Below are 16,743 nucleotides of genomic sequence, written 5' to 3' on the forward strand. Positions count from 1 at the left end.
CATGGACTAGTAATTACACCTCCGAAGACAACAATTACTCAGAGGGTCAGTGAGACAGATGATTATTGTAACACAGAGAAATTAATAGAAACGTTTAATCCAAAGTCCATCTAATCCCAGAGTCCACCTCTGACAAGGACCTGTGGTAGCACTTCCCAAGGAAGACTCACTGTTTGCAAAAAAATAACTGCTATTCCTACCGGAGGTTGTTCAGGAGCATGCCGAGAAGCCACCTGCAGAGCCTGAAAAACTCTTGAGCCGAGGGCACCGCCACACACAGCAGACAACTAGCAGCCTCCTGCCAGCATCACATGTCCTGAGAAGCAACAAGAGATCCTCCCCCCACCAAAAAAAAAAACTTAAGGAAAAGCCAAACACAAAAGACCTGCTATCTCATTTAAGACAAAACTAAGAAAAACTCGTTTGTTATCTTTATTTTTCAATAGTACATTTAAACAACTTCTCAGGACTAACCTCCTCAGCCAGTCTGGCCATGCAGAAAACATTTCCTACGTTATACAGATCACCTATGACAACACATACAACGGGTCGCGGTTGTACTGTAGAATAGCGAAGGGAAGTTGTATAGGAGGAGGCAGCCGGAGTTACGCAAAAGCATGTGGCACAGTGGAAGCGCTACAGGTGTGTTAGCAGAGGCGGCTAACTGGGGCTCCTGGGTGGCACAGGAACAGGAGGGGGTGGTTGTACACAGCTTCTGACCATTCCTTCTTGGCAACATTTAATAGCAGCGAACAGTAACTGAGCTAGAGACCCCTCCTGTGGCTAAGAAGTGTAGTTGCACGTCTCATCTACCTTCAGAGCTGCGTTTTGTATCTTTGCTAATTAAGGTGCCTGAAAATAGGAGTTAGATATCAAAGCATGCACTCAGTATTTCGTGAACACATCTTGTGGCCATGCACGATGGGAAAAACTAGCCACAGGACCTCTGAGAGACTAAGGCTGGAAGAGCACAGCACGCCGTATTCTTATATTTGATCAAAAGTCTTTCCCTGCAATAAATACAAATTAAAACCAGAAAGCTCAAGTGTTCTCAAAGCGTCTCAGCTGACCACAGCCCATGCAATTAGTTCAAAGACTTGGAGGAGCTACTTCATTAAAAATCTGACTTAATTTCAACAGTATCTCAAGACATGCAGATGCCAGACCGTGTGTGTTTATCAAACTAGTACTTAAAAGCCCTTCCCTGAAGCACTTTCGGTGAATGCTTTATCTACTGATTCTACAGGTGGGACCTGACTTTGAAAATTCAACAGCAATCGGAGTTTAACAGCGCAACTACCCACGTCAGAAAAAGGAACCTTAGCAGTTCTCTAACTTTAAAAGCATTTGCCCTCTTAAAAATCAAATTAAGAAAAATAGTGTAATATATAATTTGAAACTATTACATAGCTATTTCTACCATCCTTTTGATGTGAGCATGGATTTGTTTTATCTACTTTAGATAAAAAAAACAAGAGAAGATGTAGCTGCTATTTGCCAGCTGCACGTATTACTTTGCTTCTAATTCTACTGATAGAAAGCCATCCTGCAGCTCTCAGCAGCTACATCCACGCTTACTAATAGGAACAGTAGCATAAAAGCTCAGCCACTGCAAAGTGGGCATTTCTGGTTCTTCTCCAACTTCACAAAAGCATCCTGCATACATTCTCCCTCAGCAAGTGAGCCCTTGGCAACGAAAGGCGAGCCATCCACATTTTTGTATAGGTGGCAGTTTGGGGTTAGTCATGTGCAGTCCTTTCTCCGAGTACCGCACATGGTTGTAAACACTTGGACAACCCAGCTTTGTGCTTGAGCCCACAGCATTACTAATCTAGTAATTTAACACTTCCACAGTACCAGAGAGGAAAATTGCATAAGTATGTTCAGCATTGAAATCACTGCAGAATTAACTAGGAAAAAAACCCAAACCCTTCAAAAAATCCTAAGTATCTTTAGCTACATGACTGGTAAGGCAAGTTATGAAAAAAACGAAGATTTGGCTTTAAGATCAGATGTAAAAGTTGCCTTCAAATATGGAAGTCTCTATGATAGGAAGCACAAGTACTCAGTGGTGAGCTACTAACACTATGGACCTATGCTGTGTTCAATACTAAACTGCTATTTTATACTTTTAAAAATATCGTTCACCACCTAGACATCAGCCTGGGGACATCTCTTCTAGAAAGCATACCGCTGTCACAGAGGCTCTGCTAGAATTAAGACACCAATTTTACATGAAAACCCCAACAGTTCTGTATCAGCACTGGAAACATAAATGGAGTATTTTCAGCCATGGGTGACCTCAATACATTCAAGCTCCACATGGCAAGAGCCAGAAATGCTTAGCTCCCACTTAGGCTCCTGAAAAAAAGCTGGCAGGTTAGCAGTAGCAAGCAGCTCCTAGTCAGGCATTTAAGTAGGAAGCACTGGATGCTGAGCTCCTCACATTCTGACTTGATGACAGGTTTATTTATGCCTGGTAGTAGTAGATTTGCACTGACATGAAGTGTTCCAAAGGTGTTTTAACAGTGAGAAACTCCAGATACATGACAACTACAGAAAATTAAAGAGCCCATTCATTTAAGGGGTGAAGCACTTAGAAGAATCCAACGACAAAGTTTTTACATTTAAAATAGTGAATTAAAAACCAGATAGCATTCCAGCATGTTATCGCCAAATAAAATCCTGCGTTTTGAGAGCTGTATAGAATTCTGTTTATGTTCCACATAGAAATTATTTTCTTTGGAAACAAAGATCTATAGCATCACCTTCACTTACACTGATTTCCACCACAGAAAAGTATTAGCCTGTTGAACACCTTCACGCCAATTCTATAGGAACAAAACTTTTCATTTCTCGCAGCGTAAACACCTTCATATCTAGAATCCTCCAGAACACCTAGGGTTTCTCCGATTATCCTTTTAAGTCTACTAAGTTTGATCTAAGAGCAGATGTTATTAGGAGGTATTTTGTACCAGAAACTTAAAATCATAAATAACTGTCACATATGGATTCCCTACAGTGATTTCTGCTTTTCAGCAAAACCGCCTTACAAGGGCTCGTTAAGACGCCTATCCTTTTGGGAAGAACACAGCTCTTATTTCACCATTTAACAGACAGCAGCCTGCTACACCGGACATATGCATGTCATAATGTAGAGAATTTACTTAAACTCCACCCCTCTCCCCCCACCACACATATGATAAATCTGCACTCTGAGCCAACTTTAAATACAGAATAACGAACCAACAATTATCTTGTAAGTGAACCAACACTAGTTTGTATTCTTCCCTGAATAACACTTTTTTGCAGAAGGAAAATAAAAAGGACTGCTACAGAAACACAGCAACATTCAAACCCTTTAAAACAAAAGGTAGATTATTTAATGCATTAACGATGTTAATCTGAAGATAAATAAATCCACAACAGACTTTTAAGTTTCTTTTGAGATTTCCTTTTTCTTTGCAGAGAATATTTCTGATATTATACAGTACTGAGAGGGTGTTCTTTTATTTTCTTAATGTCCAGGTGAAAAGCAAAGCTCAGTTCTCTCTGCTCTCTTCGTGGAACTCCTCAATGCCCTATTCCAGGCGTGATTCTTTCATAAGCTTTTACTTGAAAGCGGAGTGGTGAGCAACATTCATTTCAAGAGTAACTGGATGGTTTGGTCCCTGAGTCATCTTCTTGAGAGCCCATGCTCTGGAAAGGAGAGAATTATTTCTTTTCAAAAACAGGTCTGAAGGCTTATCTTTGAGACAGACAGTTCTTTGAAGCTAACAGGTATGAAAATAAAGTGCATATGAAATAATGTGCACTTCCTTTTTGTTTTTAAGCACGATGTTTATGCATGTATTAATAATATGTAATTAACACTGTAAATACTGACATTCAGTGCAACATACTCACTGCACTGAATCTCTTACATACTCTTACATAATACTAAATCAATTACCTTCTGCACAAACTGAGGATTCACAGTGATCTCTTGATCCATGGCTTTCAGTCGTTCATCAAGCTCTATACATTTCAGCATCTTAAAATAAATATATATAAGTTGATTATTTTGTCCAGCTTGTACATGATCTTCAAGATATTTTATGGCTGTGCTATGCAGAATCAACAACTTTTCCCATCACAAAAGTTCCATGTCAAAATGTTCTCATCCGTCATCTCCCAAACAAAAGCAGCAGACCATTTTTTATTCTCTTTATTTTAATCCACGTCTTCCTAACAAACCCTTTCAAGGCCACTGATAGACAGTCCCATGAGGGTCAACCACCTATAGGCAGGCTATTGACAGCCAGAAGAAGTGGCTTGAAATCTAAAGCTCTAGAAACAATCTTTATAATCTATTCAATTCAAAGAATTTCACATCACCAACATTAAGCCGTCAGTCTTCTGAAACTTCTCAAACTGTACAAAAAATACAACAGGGAACACACTGACAGTAACTGACTTACCAATCTAAAACCTTTAAATGCCAGTACTTTGGAGGTGTGAAATCGTCAAATAGTGATTCAAGGTCCTCAATCTCTGCGTGTAAATTACCTACACTGGCTTCTCCCAGCAGTTCTCTGATTACAGACTAAGATTCTTCAGTAGGAATTGCAAAAGCAGTTACTATTTTAAAGATTTACCTCCTGATCAATGTTATGAAGCATAGCAGGATTGTTATATTTTTCAGGATTATCATGGAAACAGACCATACCATCTTTCTGATTAATACTTGCAAAGATTTCACCATCTTCTATCTGAAATGAGAGAGGGTTTAATGTAAGGTATCACTAAGAACAGAATTTCAGGTAACTACAACACACAGACTCCTTGTGGAATCATCTTTAACTTGTTTAGTTTTTATTTCCTAACAGCTTCCTGAAGACAAATGATACTTTCTGCCTAAGATAGGGCATGCATCTTTTAAGACTTGTTTAAGTCTTAAAAGAACACTCTAAATGCCACAGCAGACTGACAGTATTTCCTTCACTCTGAAAAATAATGGTTCTTCAGCCATTCAGCACACACACTGCCAATCTAAACACTTAAAGACGTCTTACGTTGGATCAATTTTTAAATTAGGATAGTTTAGCCAAGTCACAAGACTTACCATGTGGAGGACGTATTTTTCTGCTTCTTGGGGCCCTGACAACTGCACTCGACTTGCCATGTCTTGTAATGACAATGTTAAAAAAGTCTGAAATTCAGAAAGTATCAAACCATTAAAACAAGATGTTAAGAACTTTCCCTATCCATCCTCCACGGCCTATGCAATCTTATTTTTGAAGTCCAATGGGAACCAACAAGTGGAACACCTAGTTATTACTTATAAAAGCACCGTGAGAGCGGAGTCAGTTCTTCCTCCAAAGACATTAATTTGTTAGTTTAGTCTGTACACATGCACAGTGTAATGGGAGTCACGACTCCATCTCAGCAATTCCTTTTTACCCCAGACACAGTCCTGACATGTCCAACCTCTTCCCTCACCTTTTTACATGAATAAGGTGACCTTCCATCCCTTGAATTTCCTTCAAGAGATGCGCGCATTGCATTCCTTCCGAGGTTAGTTCTACTGCAACAGGCATCATTTGAGCTTGCCAAAAGAGAGCTTTCCCCTGATCATCTTTAAGGATTAATCTGATCTCTCAGCTGAAGGAGCATATCACTCCACTGCTTCTGTTTTTTCTTTTACTTCAGACACTTCCAAAATCTGTCCTATTCACTCACTCTTCTCTAATGAAGTAGCCTGTGAAGTTCAGTTTTCCTATTTTTCAAATAGAGATGCAGGTCATTGGGTAGCAGTGCTTAAAACTTCTTTGATTATGTATGAAAATCTCATGGGCAAACACCTCTGACAGACATATTGAATCACCTTTTAAATAGTACGTAAGTAGCCAAATGAATTGGTTTTTCTATACAGAACATTTTAGTCTCATTTTTTTCAGAGACACAAATCTTATTTTTAGTCATTTCTGTGACATTACCACATTATCATTTTGCTGTGAATTTAATACATTTCAGAAATACACTCTGAGAAAAACTATTCACAATTTCTCAGCAAAACAAAGCCCCTACATCTTACCTTGGTTAGCCTCTGAATATTCTTTTTGTAGAGAGATGACAAGCATTGCTTAACCAGCCCCATATTGTTATCCCTTGTGAATGTTTCACTGTGTTTGTTCACGAGATTTCGAAGCTCCGAGGGTTTATTGGTTGAATAAACTTGCGCTAATTCATGGTAAGCATTGCTAAGGGGCTGCAATTAGAAAAGTGAGAGAACCCTCCTTAAAAGAACAGCATGTTCAACCAGCTTCACAAAATCTATTCGCTGCTTCAACATTAGCAGCCATGCAGTCATAGAACTAAATTTAAGTAGGTCAAGAATCTCGTAAAAATACACAATGCCCATACATGGCTTCATGGCAGTGATAGATCCTCATACACTAAATCTGTACTACTGCAATATAAGATGTAGTAAACATCACTCAAGGAACTCTGTGTAACAGTACTAGTTACGGCAGTGCAAGGAAGAGTCCGTGAGCTGACCAGCATACGAAGTAAGCTGAATTCAAGGCAAGTAGCATATTGACTAGTCACAGCCCATTATATTTGTTCTATCCCCTAATACACTGTCATCCTTGACCACAACACATCACAGCACGGACAACACAAACTTAGAAGACTAGTTCACCTGAATTACTTTAAAATGGCAATTGTTTGAGCTTGCCTATTAGTATCTGAAGTTAGAAGATGATCTTTGGAACTCTAAAAGTTTGGTCACAAATCAACAAAGTATTAAATAAAAACTAACTTTTTAAAGTGTGTTATTTACCTAGGATCAGAACTCCCTTGCTAGCAGTTTTGTCCTCCACCCTACACCTCCTAATCAGAACGCTTATGGACTCCAAACTTGCAGGTTTTTCAGAAGCTTTTACTCTTTATAAAGCTGGAGTTTTGGAACAAACCATTTAGCATTTCATACTTTAGCTGGATGAAGTTACAGGTTGAATGTTTTTACAGGGACACTGCATATTGAAAGCCAAGTGAAATTTGAGTCTTGCTTGAGTTCTAACATAAAACACTATCAAGGGATGTGCAGTATCAGTGAAGAGAACATTGGTAAGTACTACTCAACCCTGAAGTTTTTTTTAAAGTTAAGTTTAAAAACCTGTATCGCCAATATGAAAAATACAGTTTGTAACAGATGTTGAAGTTGCCATACAATCTTCAGCTACCATACGCTAGAAAGGCAGCAAGAGGTTGTACTCCAGCACATTATGCATTATTTCCCGTGATCTGCGGTGTTAAAGTAGTACCATCAAGTGAGGGTAGGAAAAAAAATAATTTACAAATTCAGATTTTTTTATTCTATTATTTAGCTGTATTCACAAGACTTACCTTAATGAATCTACCAACTATCTGGGAAGTATATTTTGGTAGCTGCTGAACTTTGCCAAGTAGTATCAAAGAAACTAGAATATACTTTTTATACGATTCCAACATAATATGACTGACTGCCATGGCTGGAGTAGTTATTGCCTAAGCAAGAAAGAAAGAAATGGAACAGAAATTTAGGATACTTACTGGTAAATCCTGGTAGCTACCACATTAACAAAAATCTCAGTTTAAAGCTGCGTGCAGAAAGGATACAGTGACATATGAAATTCACCTTTGAGCACTAAAGCTTAAGAAACTTCTGTCAAAATTATCAAAAAATGCCCTAAAAAAGTAAATTCTATACAAACTACTCAAAACATAGCACATTACAGTGATGCCTACCTTAAAATAACCCTGTTTAGATATAGACCAAGGAAAGAAGCTTGGATTTGATCTTAAATTGTACTAGAAACCACCTGTAGCTACTTGTTACCAGGAGTGATTATACGGTTCCTGTAGAACCTGGATTTACAAAGATCCTTAACAAGGTTTTATAAACCTATTAAACCATCAGAGCTCCTATTTAAGTACGCTGAAAGAGGTCTGCAGAATAGGGAAAAGGAATTTTAGTTTACTGTGATACTGCTAGCTACTCAAGAGCTGACCCTCGTTTACAGAAAAGAAAAATGCCACACCAGTTTATTTTGCACATTTGACAACATTTCCCTCTTGTACACACAGAAAGTTTTCCCAATTTTGTGATTTTCTCCTCTTTCACAGAAAAAGTAAAAACATAAAATATTGTAATAGCCCTGAAGAAGTGTAACTCCCCTCATAAAATTAGCAAGGTCTTAGCAAAACCACTAGGCTATTTTTTCTTTAAGAACACACAATTCTGACTGTCAGCCTGTGAACTGTTTCTATGCTAGCAGTAATAAGCAGGCATCTGACAAATATTTATAGGGAGATAAATTTAACATCAACCTTTGAGTTGCATAGTTCTATGGTGGAATGGTTACTTGGCTGTAAGAGACCTTCTTAAAGGAAAACACCCCTAAAGACTTAGTTTGTTACTTCATATGCTGAAGAGTACAGAAGAGCTAATAGTGATACTAACCCAAATCAGTTTTTACGTATCGCTATGACGAACACATGCTAAACCAAAACCTATGTGAATGATGAACAACGGTATAGATCTGTTAGCAGAATTATATCCTTAAGGTTAAATATGAAAATAAGTGGAGGCTGCTTGTACATTGTCAGGTTTACAGCTTTTATTACTATCCTCAGTGACAGTTCAAAGATGATACGTTCTCTCAGCACTATTACACATGCTACTTTTGCCTTTCAATTGATCACACTTTAGACTTACCATTTTATTTAAAGTTACCTGTTCATAAAAGTAGAGTGCTCTTTCAAAGTTCTTTAGCCCAGTGTATATCATCCCACCATAGTAGTAGTAACATAAAAAGTGCTTCGCATCATATGCCCCATTCTCTTTACAAATATCCATCATGTCCACATCTAGATACGGGAGGGCAGGTTTAAAGCATTTTGCTAACAAACAGAGCTACAAGAAAATAAATCAAGTTTTCGTAAATTAGCCATTTCCATTCAAATTTCCATAAGGAAGAAGTTGAAACCAAGTTCATAGAATCACAGAATGGTAGAGGTTGTACTATTTAATAAAGCTCACTCCTCCAAGAGTGGAAAAACAGTGCACGTCAGTAGTGCTGTTGCACAAATTATTCATGATACCCTTAACACTGATTGTGAACTGTTACAAATTATATGAATCCTTAAGAAATTAGACTTTGACAAAGTTGCTTGTAACTCCAGGCCTTCCAGACTACCGTGTTGGCAACACTAAATATTGCACTAAACATTCCTGTCCAACCCTAAATCCCAGGAGCCAAGAATGAGACACAAGTGCAAATTCAGGCCAAAGACACAGAGACAAACATGCCTTCTGTCAAACCTGAGCAAACAGTAACTGGATGTTACGCTTATACTGCCTGAGACAAGCTGTGTGTGACTTTCAGCTCAGAGAGAAGGGATGCCAAAGAACTTTCAGAAGTTACAAACAAAACCAAAGGATCTGGGGACATGCGCTGAACATTTAAAACAGAAGGGATTTTTTTTTCAGTATATCATATTATTTATTACTTGGGGGAAAAAAACAGTTAAAAGCCATTTTTACATTGCAATATGTGAACATGCATTTCCTCAAAGGGTTATAGGTATTTTATAAGCATTTACTTTCATAAAAAGCCCTTACGCATCCCTTACCTGGCAGAGATCTGCATGTATTGAGGTCAGCTGGTTTGTGTTCATCTGCATCTTGTCTATGGCTTGTCTGAGAATGCTAATTCCTCGCAGGGGCTGTCAGAAATTACATCTCTTTCAGATAATTTCTCATAGATGGCAGCACATTGGATCTTATGTTGACACTTACAAATGAAAAATAACACTAATTGACAGGTTCCATTAAGTAATACTTAACTTGAGGTTCCCTTTTTGTAGGATACTGCAGTCTCCCAGAAAATAAAATTAACCTTGGCTATACAACTTCTCCTGATAAACTAAATAAAGTGATCAATTCTGATCCACAAAGCCAGCCTCATCAGAAGTACAGTAATTCATAACAATAAGAAAACCTTTCTTGACTCCATGGCACCATCTAAACTCCCACCAAGTAACAAAGGCAAGGCTCTCACCTTACTACACTTAGACCAGACTTGATCTCTACTTCTATTTCAGGCTAGATTTCACTGAAGTGGCCTGAAAACGTCAGTATCTTAGCAACAAAAACACTGGTCAAAAAGCAAGTTTCCTTTACATTTTAAAGCATTTCATTAAGAGCATTATATAACACTGGTGAGAATAACACTGAAACTAGCATCACTGACTCACCAACGCTAATAATTTTTACAACCCTCTCCTACTCACGCACACACTGTCTGAAGAACATTCTTGGTACTACACACCTCCTAGTTTGCATGACAGCACGTGTTTTCAGGTGACTCTTCCCCCCAAGATTTACCTTCCTTACGCTTTTCTTAAAGTAATGTTAAAATCTTGGTTTAGGTTCATTACCTCTCAGTAAACTTAACAAGTAAGGAACTGCACAAAAATATTTAATGTGAAGTTAGTGGCAAATCTTTATGAATTGAATAAGAGACTGCTAACATCCCCTTTAAGAGCCTGGATGTGTAAGTAGTTTATTTGTACTAGATGACACTTGCTTACCTGTTTTCTCTCCACAAGGGCATTTGTTAACTGGTGGCACAGGCCAGCAACTAAAAACAGTAAAAAGCAAACAAAAAAAACGAACACAGTGAAAAAACAGTAACACCAAACTATCCAAAACCACACAAAGTCCAAAAGTAAGCTTAACTTACAAGTGTCTGTTGCATATCTAATGTGTTCCCCGTTGCAAGTGCTGATAAAAAGCTGCACCTGTGAGAATAACGTTTCGAAGTCAGGGATGCTGGGCATAGAAAACTTGACAAACCTAAAACAAGCAAACAAACAAGAAGTTTAGCACTTAACAATGAAGATGAAGCTTTTTTATTAACCTCCAAATGTCAAGTCTCTGTAAGATACACGTAGATGCTTGCAAACAGATCTGAAGTGTGTACGACAGATGGCATACAATTTCCTCAGGAGCTGCACAACATTCGAAAATACACTTTCCACACACACCCCTATTCTCAGTCTCGTGCAAGTCACAATTTAGAACAAACTATGGTGAACAAAGATCACTTTATCTGGCACAATAGTTACAATCATAATAGAAACACTGGCTAAGGATGGTGAATTGTAATACTCGGCCACACAACTTCTCTGGACGCTTCTGCCTATCCTACATCCACCTCTTCCTTGAATGTGCTCAACTATTCTCAACTATTAAATTATTAGATGTGTATCTCTTGTTAGGAGCTCTTTCTCTTCACTTCCAGTTCCTCTCCATCTCCAGGGGTTGCGTAGCACCCTGCCACCTTGCACGTTGCTTCTTCTGTAAGGTGAACTATGATTACGTTCATCTGAGGACAATGAAAACTCTAGCTATGCCTCCCAGAAACGTCATAAAAACATACAGAAAAAACTCTGTTTAATGCTGTTGGAAGGTACACAACCCTGCCCATACTGCCGTTGCTATACACTGTAATATGCAATTCAAACCTGCCTAGATCATGACCTATCCTTCCCCACAAGGCTTATTATGACTGTCCAGGTTACCCGCTGTCTCTGTCTCCCTTCCAAGTCTTATTCTACCAGCACAGGAGTTTGCCATGCCACACTTCCTGCCAGCAGAGCTTTCCTATATGCTCCACTGATACCATCCCTTCAAATAATATATTTTACATATTATTTCTTATAAACAGTTATCTTCTTCCTCCACTTGTTTTAACGACTGCTTTCATATACTCTACAATGATTCTGCTAACACAGTACTAACGCCCTGCTTTTTGCAAATTCCATAATGCATTTTCCTGAGATGCTAGCGAATTGTCATATTAAGTGCATTATCTCTATGTATTACAGTCATTTTGTTTCAAAAGGATAATAGAATGAATGTCTTTAGAACAGAACTTTAAAATAATAGTAGAACCTGTAGATGCTTCACTTGTGGTTAGGTATAGCTAGAAACAATAGTTTGAGCTTCAGGGCCAAATATCTTTACCCCTTACCTCAGCATCACCAAGACAATTCAAGTATTATCTTAAATTACAGACAGCAACAAGACCCTCAATGCTGTCTAGAGACAAATACCCAAGAACTATGATAAGAACCTAAGCTTCGCTGGAGAAGACAAAAAAAAACCCACCAGAAAAAACAAACAGGGTTGCTTCATGCTTACAGTTCAGCACATTTATGCCCTGCCAATCAAGTTTCAAAAGTTAGTTTTATACCTTTTTGCAGAACACATATAAAAAAATACTTAAAGACATAAATAAGAGAAATAGATACAGCCTTAAGGAAAACAACCCCTCAATATTACCATTTGACAGTAATGGCATTTACAAGCTCCAGAGGGGTTTTTTTTCCTTTTGGAAATACAAATTTGCCTTGGTATTTTTACTAACAAAACATGCATCATTGAAGGAAACTAAGCACCATTCTAAGAAATGCAAGGCACACTTACAAGACAGCAAGAACACCTAATGAGTGTTCCTGCACATCCAGGGCACCAAGCACCGTATCCAGATGGGAAAGATTTTTTGCTAGCAGTTCTCCGCTTTTATTGATCAGTTCACAAAGCTGGGTCATTTGCCCTGAAATACAAAACATCATTGTCAAACTCTAATTAGAGAGCACTCATGCATTCCCATACTTCTGGCTTACACCTTCCTTCCCTATATAACCTGAGGAAAAAGTAGCACCACCCAGAGAATTTACTTTTCTTTAATACAACAAGCATTCATTTTCAACACGAGGTACCCACCACATGTTTTTTTACCAGGTGACAGCTAAGCTTCTGGCCTTTGGGATTGCAAAGGAAGGCCCCAGAACACAAACACAACATGAAAAGTGGCATCAGCTCACCTCGTTAGAGATGGGGCTTCAGGGTCTTGTATTAACGCCAGGCTCTCTCTATGCCAAGTCTACAAAACTTTGACCAGTGTACCGTGATGCCAAATTTTGCCTCATGTGGGTAAATCTATCTGCACTTGTGCCTTCTAGGCATTACGGGAAGAAACAAAACCAAAACAGTACAAAAAATAGTGTCCTCCTCTTTCTAAACCATCCAGTACCAGAGCTTGTTCCTTGCTGCTTCTCAAGTGCCCTATCCACTTTTCACGTCTGCTCATAAGCATTTTTTTTTTGAAGTAGACATTAAAGTTACAACTAGAGCACCTACAACAAAAGAACTTAAATATCTGTTCTTAAATTTACTTTGCATACTAAAATGTACAATGTCATTTTATTTGCTGTGAGCTACGAGCACAGCATGAAAGGCGACTATTTTGTATTAGGAAGGTACAGCACGCCTGAAAAACCTTACAAAGGAAGCAGATCAATTGCGACGAACTGATTTCAAACTCTTCCTCCCCCCACAATTACTTGAATCAAAACTAGGCCTTTCTGAAGCGGAGTATTGTTTCAACGTTCAATCCATGCAGATTAGGGAGAGAAAATAGGTTCTCTCACCCTCACAAAAATCTTTGTGAAATGAAGAATAGTGCCTCTATTTACAGAGGTTTATGCTATCCTCGGTGCTCTGGCCTTTTCCTTTGAAAAAGAAAACCTGGGAAGCCCTAGCAATGAAATGTTATCTTTGAAGTAAGAGGGATCAGAAGTTCCAAATGGGGGATCAGAGTCCAGGAACTCCAGAAACACATCCCCAAGACCACGCTCTCCATACGTAATTAACACTCCAGGCATAAGCATGGAAAGGAATAGGGCTTCTAAAAGGCTCTGTGGTTTGATAATGGTATTCAGGCATTGCAATACTTGAGTTCTGCTGTCCTCCCTAGTAGAGAAATCCACCCATTCTACAGTTATCATCTATCACTCCACTAAACAACAAAGCAAAAACCCACCCCAACAACCTTCTACCCACAAACACACTTTGAAGAACTTACAGAGTAAGTAGAAATACCCATACCAGGCCCAACTAAATCTCCATTGATAACCACAAACCAACACACGCACACAGACCTCTGCGTGCTCTCACAACCTCCAGCTGCCTGTCTGGTGCCTGGATTTACTTTCTCACAGAGAATGTCTACCCAGCGAGTGCCCACAAGGTGAACCAGCCCCCCTTGAACCTTCTGCATCCATAAAACCTTGTAATAAAAAGTTCTCCAGCTACATTACACATGTACAAAGAAATCGCCTTTCATCTGGTTTGTACCTGCACCTTACGGGTATAATGTGCCGCTTGTATCCGATATCCCCTGTAAAAACGCTCTGTATTTAATAAGTTAAACCAAAGTATGAGAAAGATGAAGCTCCACCCAAAAGTAAAGCCTGGGGCCACAGCGGAAAGCATCAATTTTTGATCAGTTCCAGGGAGCAAACATCCCACACACAGAGCAAGGGTCAGACAAAAAGTTCAAGAACTAGGAAACGCTGTGCCCACACACTGGAAAGTGAGGAGCGTGGCAATGAAACGCCGGAATTCCAGCCAGGGTTATTGAAGCATTTTCTGAACACTTGCTTATGGCAACCCTGACGGGCCGCCTGTCACACACCTCTGTGGCCAGGCGGGACTCTCCCGTCCTGCTCTACCTTGTCCCCAGGAGCCAACGCTCCTGAGATGTGTTCTGACACCCATGCCAGCACCCGCACGCTCCCCAGTTAGGGGACAGGCTGGGTGGGCTGTACAATCCCAGTTACATCCCTGCGCTGCCCGCTGCTTCCCCCTGATTTTCCACCGCCGGTGCCGGTTCACGCCGCTCACCCAGGCCCTCCAACCACCCAAAAGCGGTACCGTGCCGCTGCCCGGGAGAGGCGCGGGGAGCGCCGCGGAGCGCACGGCCACCCCCCCGCAGGCCCCGGCGGCTAAACGGCGCCGGGCTCTCCCCGCTGCATGCGGCCAGGGAGCCCCGAATCACAGCCCGGCACGGGCCCCGCCGCAGCCAGCGGCCCCCGGGAGCGGCCCCACGCCGAGGGAGAGACAAGAGAGCGGGCAGGCCCCGGCCCGCCGCCCTCTCGGGGCCCGGCAGGCTCCACCGGCCGCCGCCCCCTCTTCGGGCCCCCTCTTCCCGCCGCCACCAGCCGGGCCCACACGCGGCTTCCCTCCCCCCCCCACGGTCACCTTGGGCCGAGAGCTGCCGGACGCTGTTGACGAACTGCTCCAGGGCCGACGCCATCTTGGCGGCTGGCGGCGCGGCCGCGCGCGCTGCGGGCGGGCCGGGCGGGGCGGGGCGGGGGGAGGAGGGGGCGGCGCGGGCCGGGAGCGGCGGGGGGAAGCGGGAAGGAGCCACCGCTACGGGCGCCGCCGCCGCCAGCCAATCAGCCGCCGATGCGGGGGCCGCGCGACGCCCGCCGCCGCGCGTCACTTCCGCCGCTTCGCCACCTCTCGCGAGAACCACGGTCGTTATGGCAACCACCGCCTTCCCTCCACCCGCCCGGAAGCGGCGGCCCCGCGTCATGCGCAAGGGAGGCCCCTTGGGCGCGAGAAGCCGTGACTCAGCAGAGCCGGGGGGGCGGGGGGAGGCGGGCACCGTGACGCCATCGTGGCGTCACCCCTGCGCGACGCCGGCCCCGCCGTTGGGGCGTGCTCCAGGGGCCTGCTCCCGGGGCAGCGGGCGCTGGTAGGCTGGATTCCTTGTGGATCCCCCTTGGCGGGGGAGCGTGGTTGCTGCGGGAGGTGGCTGCCGTCACGTCCCGTAACGCTCGCCCTGATTACCGGGGACCGTCATGTCCCGTGTAACACTCGCTCTGATCACCGGGGACATGGTCCGAGTTCTTGATGCGGGTTAATTCGGTTTATGGCCGCGTGTTTTCCATACCTGCAGGAGCATGGATGTTGAGGTGACGCGGCCCTGAGGTAACGCGGCCAGGGAGCGTGTCGGTCCCATGCCATCCCCTCACGAAGCAGGAGGCCTTCCCCCTGCTGCGCAATGTGTGCGTATTGTTTCGCCGCTTAGTCAGAAACATCAAGTTGTGCTGAAATCCCCTTGTAATAAACAACGTGCTCCCTGTGTGAGTGAAAGCGGGATACAGATGGACACACCACACATTCTCCCACCTAACCTCGCTGTGGCACTTACCATCGCCTGGCTGGCAGTTCTCCTTCCTTCATGCTGTGACCTTCCCCAAATCACCTGATCTCTACAGCCTGTTTGCCCTTTCTGTGAAACAAGGGCAATATATTCCACTGGAAAACACTCTGGAATTGAAAGATGAAATAGTTTGGAACCGCTAAAGCCGTATTATTGCCGTCAACCAAAATCTTTTCTTTCCCAGCTCAGCGGTTGCCTAATCCTGTTAGTCACACTCGGAAGCCTCCCCCTTCTTCAGCAGCTTTAATCCCCACAGTGTTTTTCGACCAGAGTGATCTTTGGTCCCGTGTCAGAACATATCAGAACATACAGACTTTCGCGGTGTGCTCTCACTTCTTTTGGGTCGCAGACTTTCATGGTGTGCTCTCACCACTTCTTTTGGGGCCCCAGACCTTCATGGTGTGCTCTCAGCACTTCTTTGGGGTCCCAGCAGTATCTCTTAAGGGTTCCCGTCACCCATGGGGAGAGACCTGCACTACATCCAGTGAGACCCTGGGCAGAGCGTGCCCCCTCCCCATGAACTGGGAGAAACGGGGGTATTTTACGTCAAGGCTTAGCTGCACACTCACCACCTTACACAAGCCCCCACACCGTGCAAGTGCCCCCGAAGCCATACCCACATCCCGCTGCGGGC

At 42.3% G+C, this 16,743-nt stretch overlaps 1 protein-coding gene across 2 annotated transcripts; it reads right to left on the bottom strand.

Moving 5' to 3' along the window:
* Positions 1-3,360: 3,360 nt before the first annotated feature.
* COPS3 (COP9 signalosome subunit 3) lies at positions 3,361-15,299 on the bottom strand. Of its 2 annotated transcripts, XM_040591344.1 has the most exons (12): positions 15,140-15,299; positions 12,521-12,650; positions 10,773-10,885; positions 10,621-10,670; positions 9,661-9,753; positions 8,762-8,941; positions 7,393-7,533; positions 6,077-6,250; positions 5,105-5,191; positions 4,638-4,751; positions 3,953-4,033; positions 3,361-3,699 (listed from the first exon to the last, which is right to left on the bottom strand). In XM_040591344.1, the coding sequence occupies exons 1-12, from the start codon at positions 15,192-15,194 to the stop codon at positions 3,646-3,648; spliced, it is 1,272 nt and encodes a 423-aa protein (XP_040447278.1). In that variant the 5' UTR covers positions 15,195-15,299; the 3' UTR covers positions 3,361-3,645. The 2 variants fall into 2 exon arrangements, with proteins under 2 accessions (XP_040447278.1, XP_040447279.1); XM_040591345.1 differs by lacking the exons at positions 12,521-12,650; positions 15,140-15,299 and having other exon boundaries at positions 9,661-9,821; positions 10,773-10,789.
* Positions 15,300-16,743: the final 1,444 nt, after the last annotated feature.

The sequence above is a fragment of the Falco naumanni genome, chromosome 4, assembly GCF_017639655.2.
Source record: "Falco naumanni isolate bFalNau1 chromosome 4, bFalNau1.pat, whole genome shotgun sequence".
Classification (NCBI taxonomy): domain Eukaryota; kingdom Metazoa; phylum Chordata; class Aves; order Falconiformes; family Falconidae; genus Falco; species Falco naumanni.

Excerpts from the sequence above, each read along its gene's own strand:
- COPS3 (XM_040591344.1), bottom strand. The coding sequence starts at position 15,194 with ATGGCGTCGGCCCTGGAGCAGTTCGTCAACAGCGTCCGGCAGCTCTCG. Across the intron at positions 8,942-9,660 it reads TACATGCAGATCTCTGCCAG|CTCTGTTTGTTAGCAAAATG; the intron begins GTAAGGGATGCG and ends ATTTTCTTGTAG. Across the intron at positions 6,251-7,392 it reads TAGTTGGTAGATTCATTAAG|CCCCTTAGCAATGCTTACCA; the intron begins GTAAGTCTTGTG and ends TTCTAATTGCAG.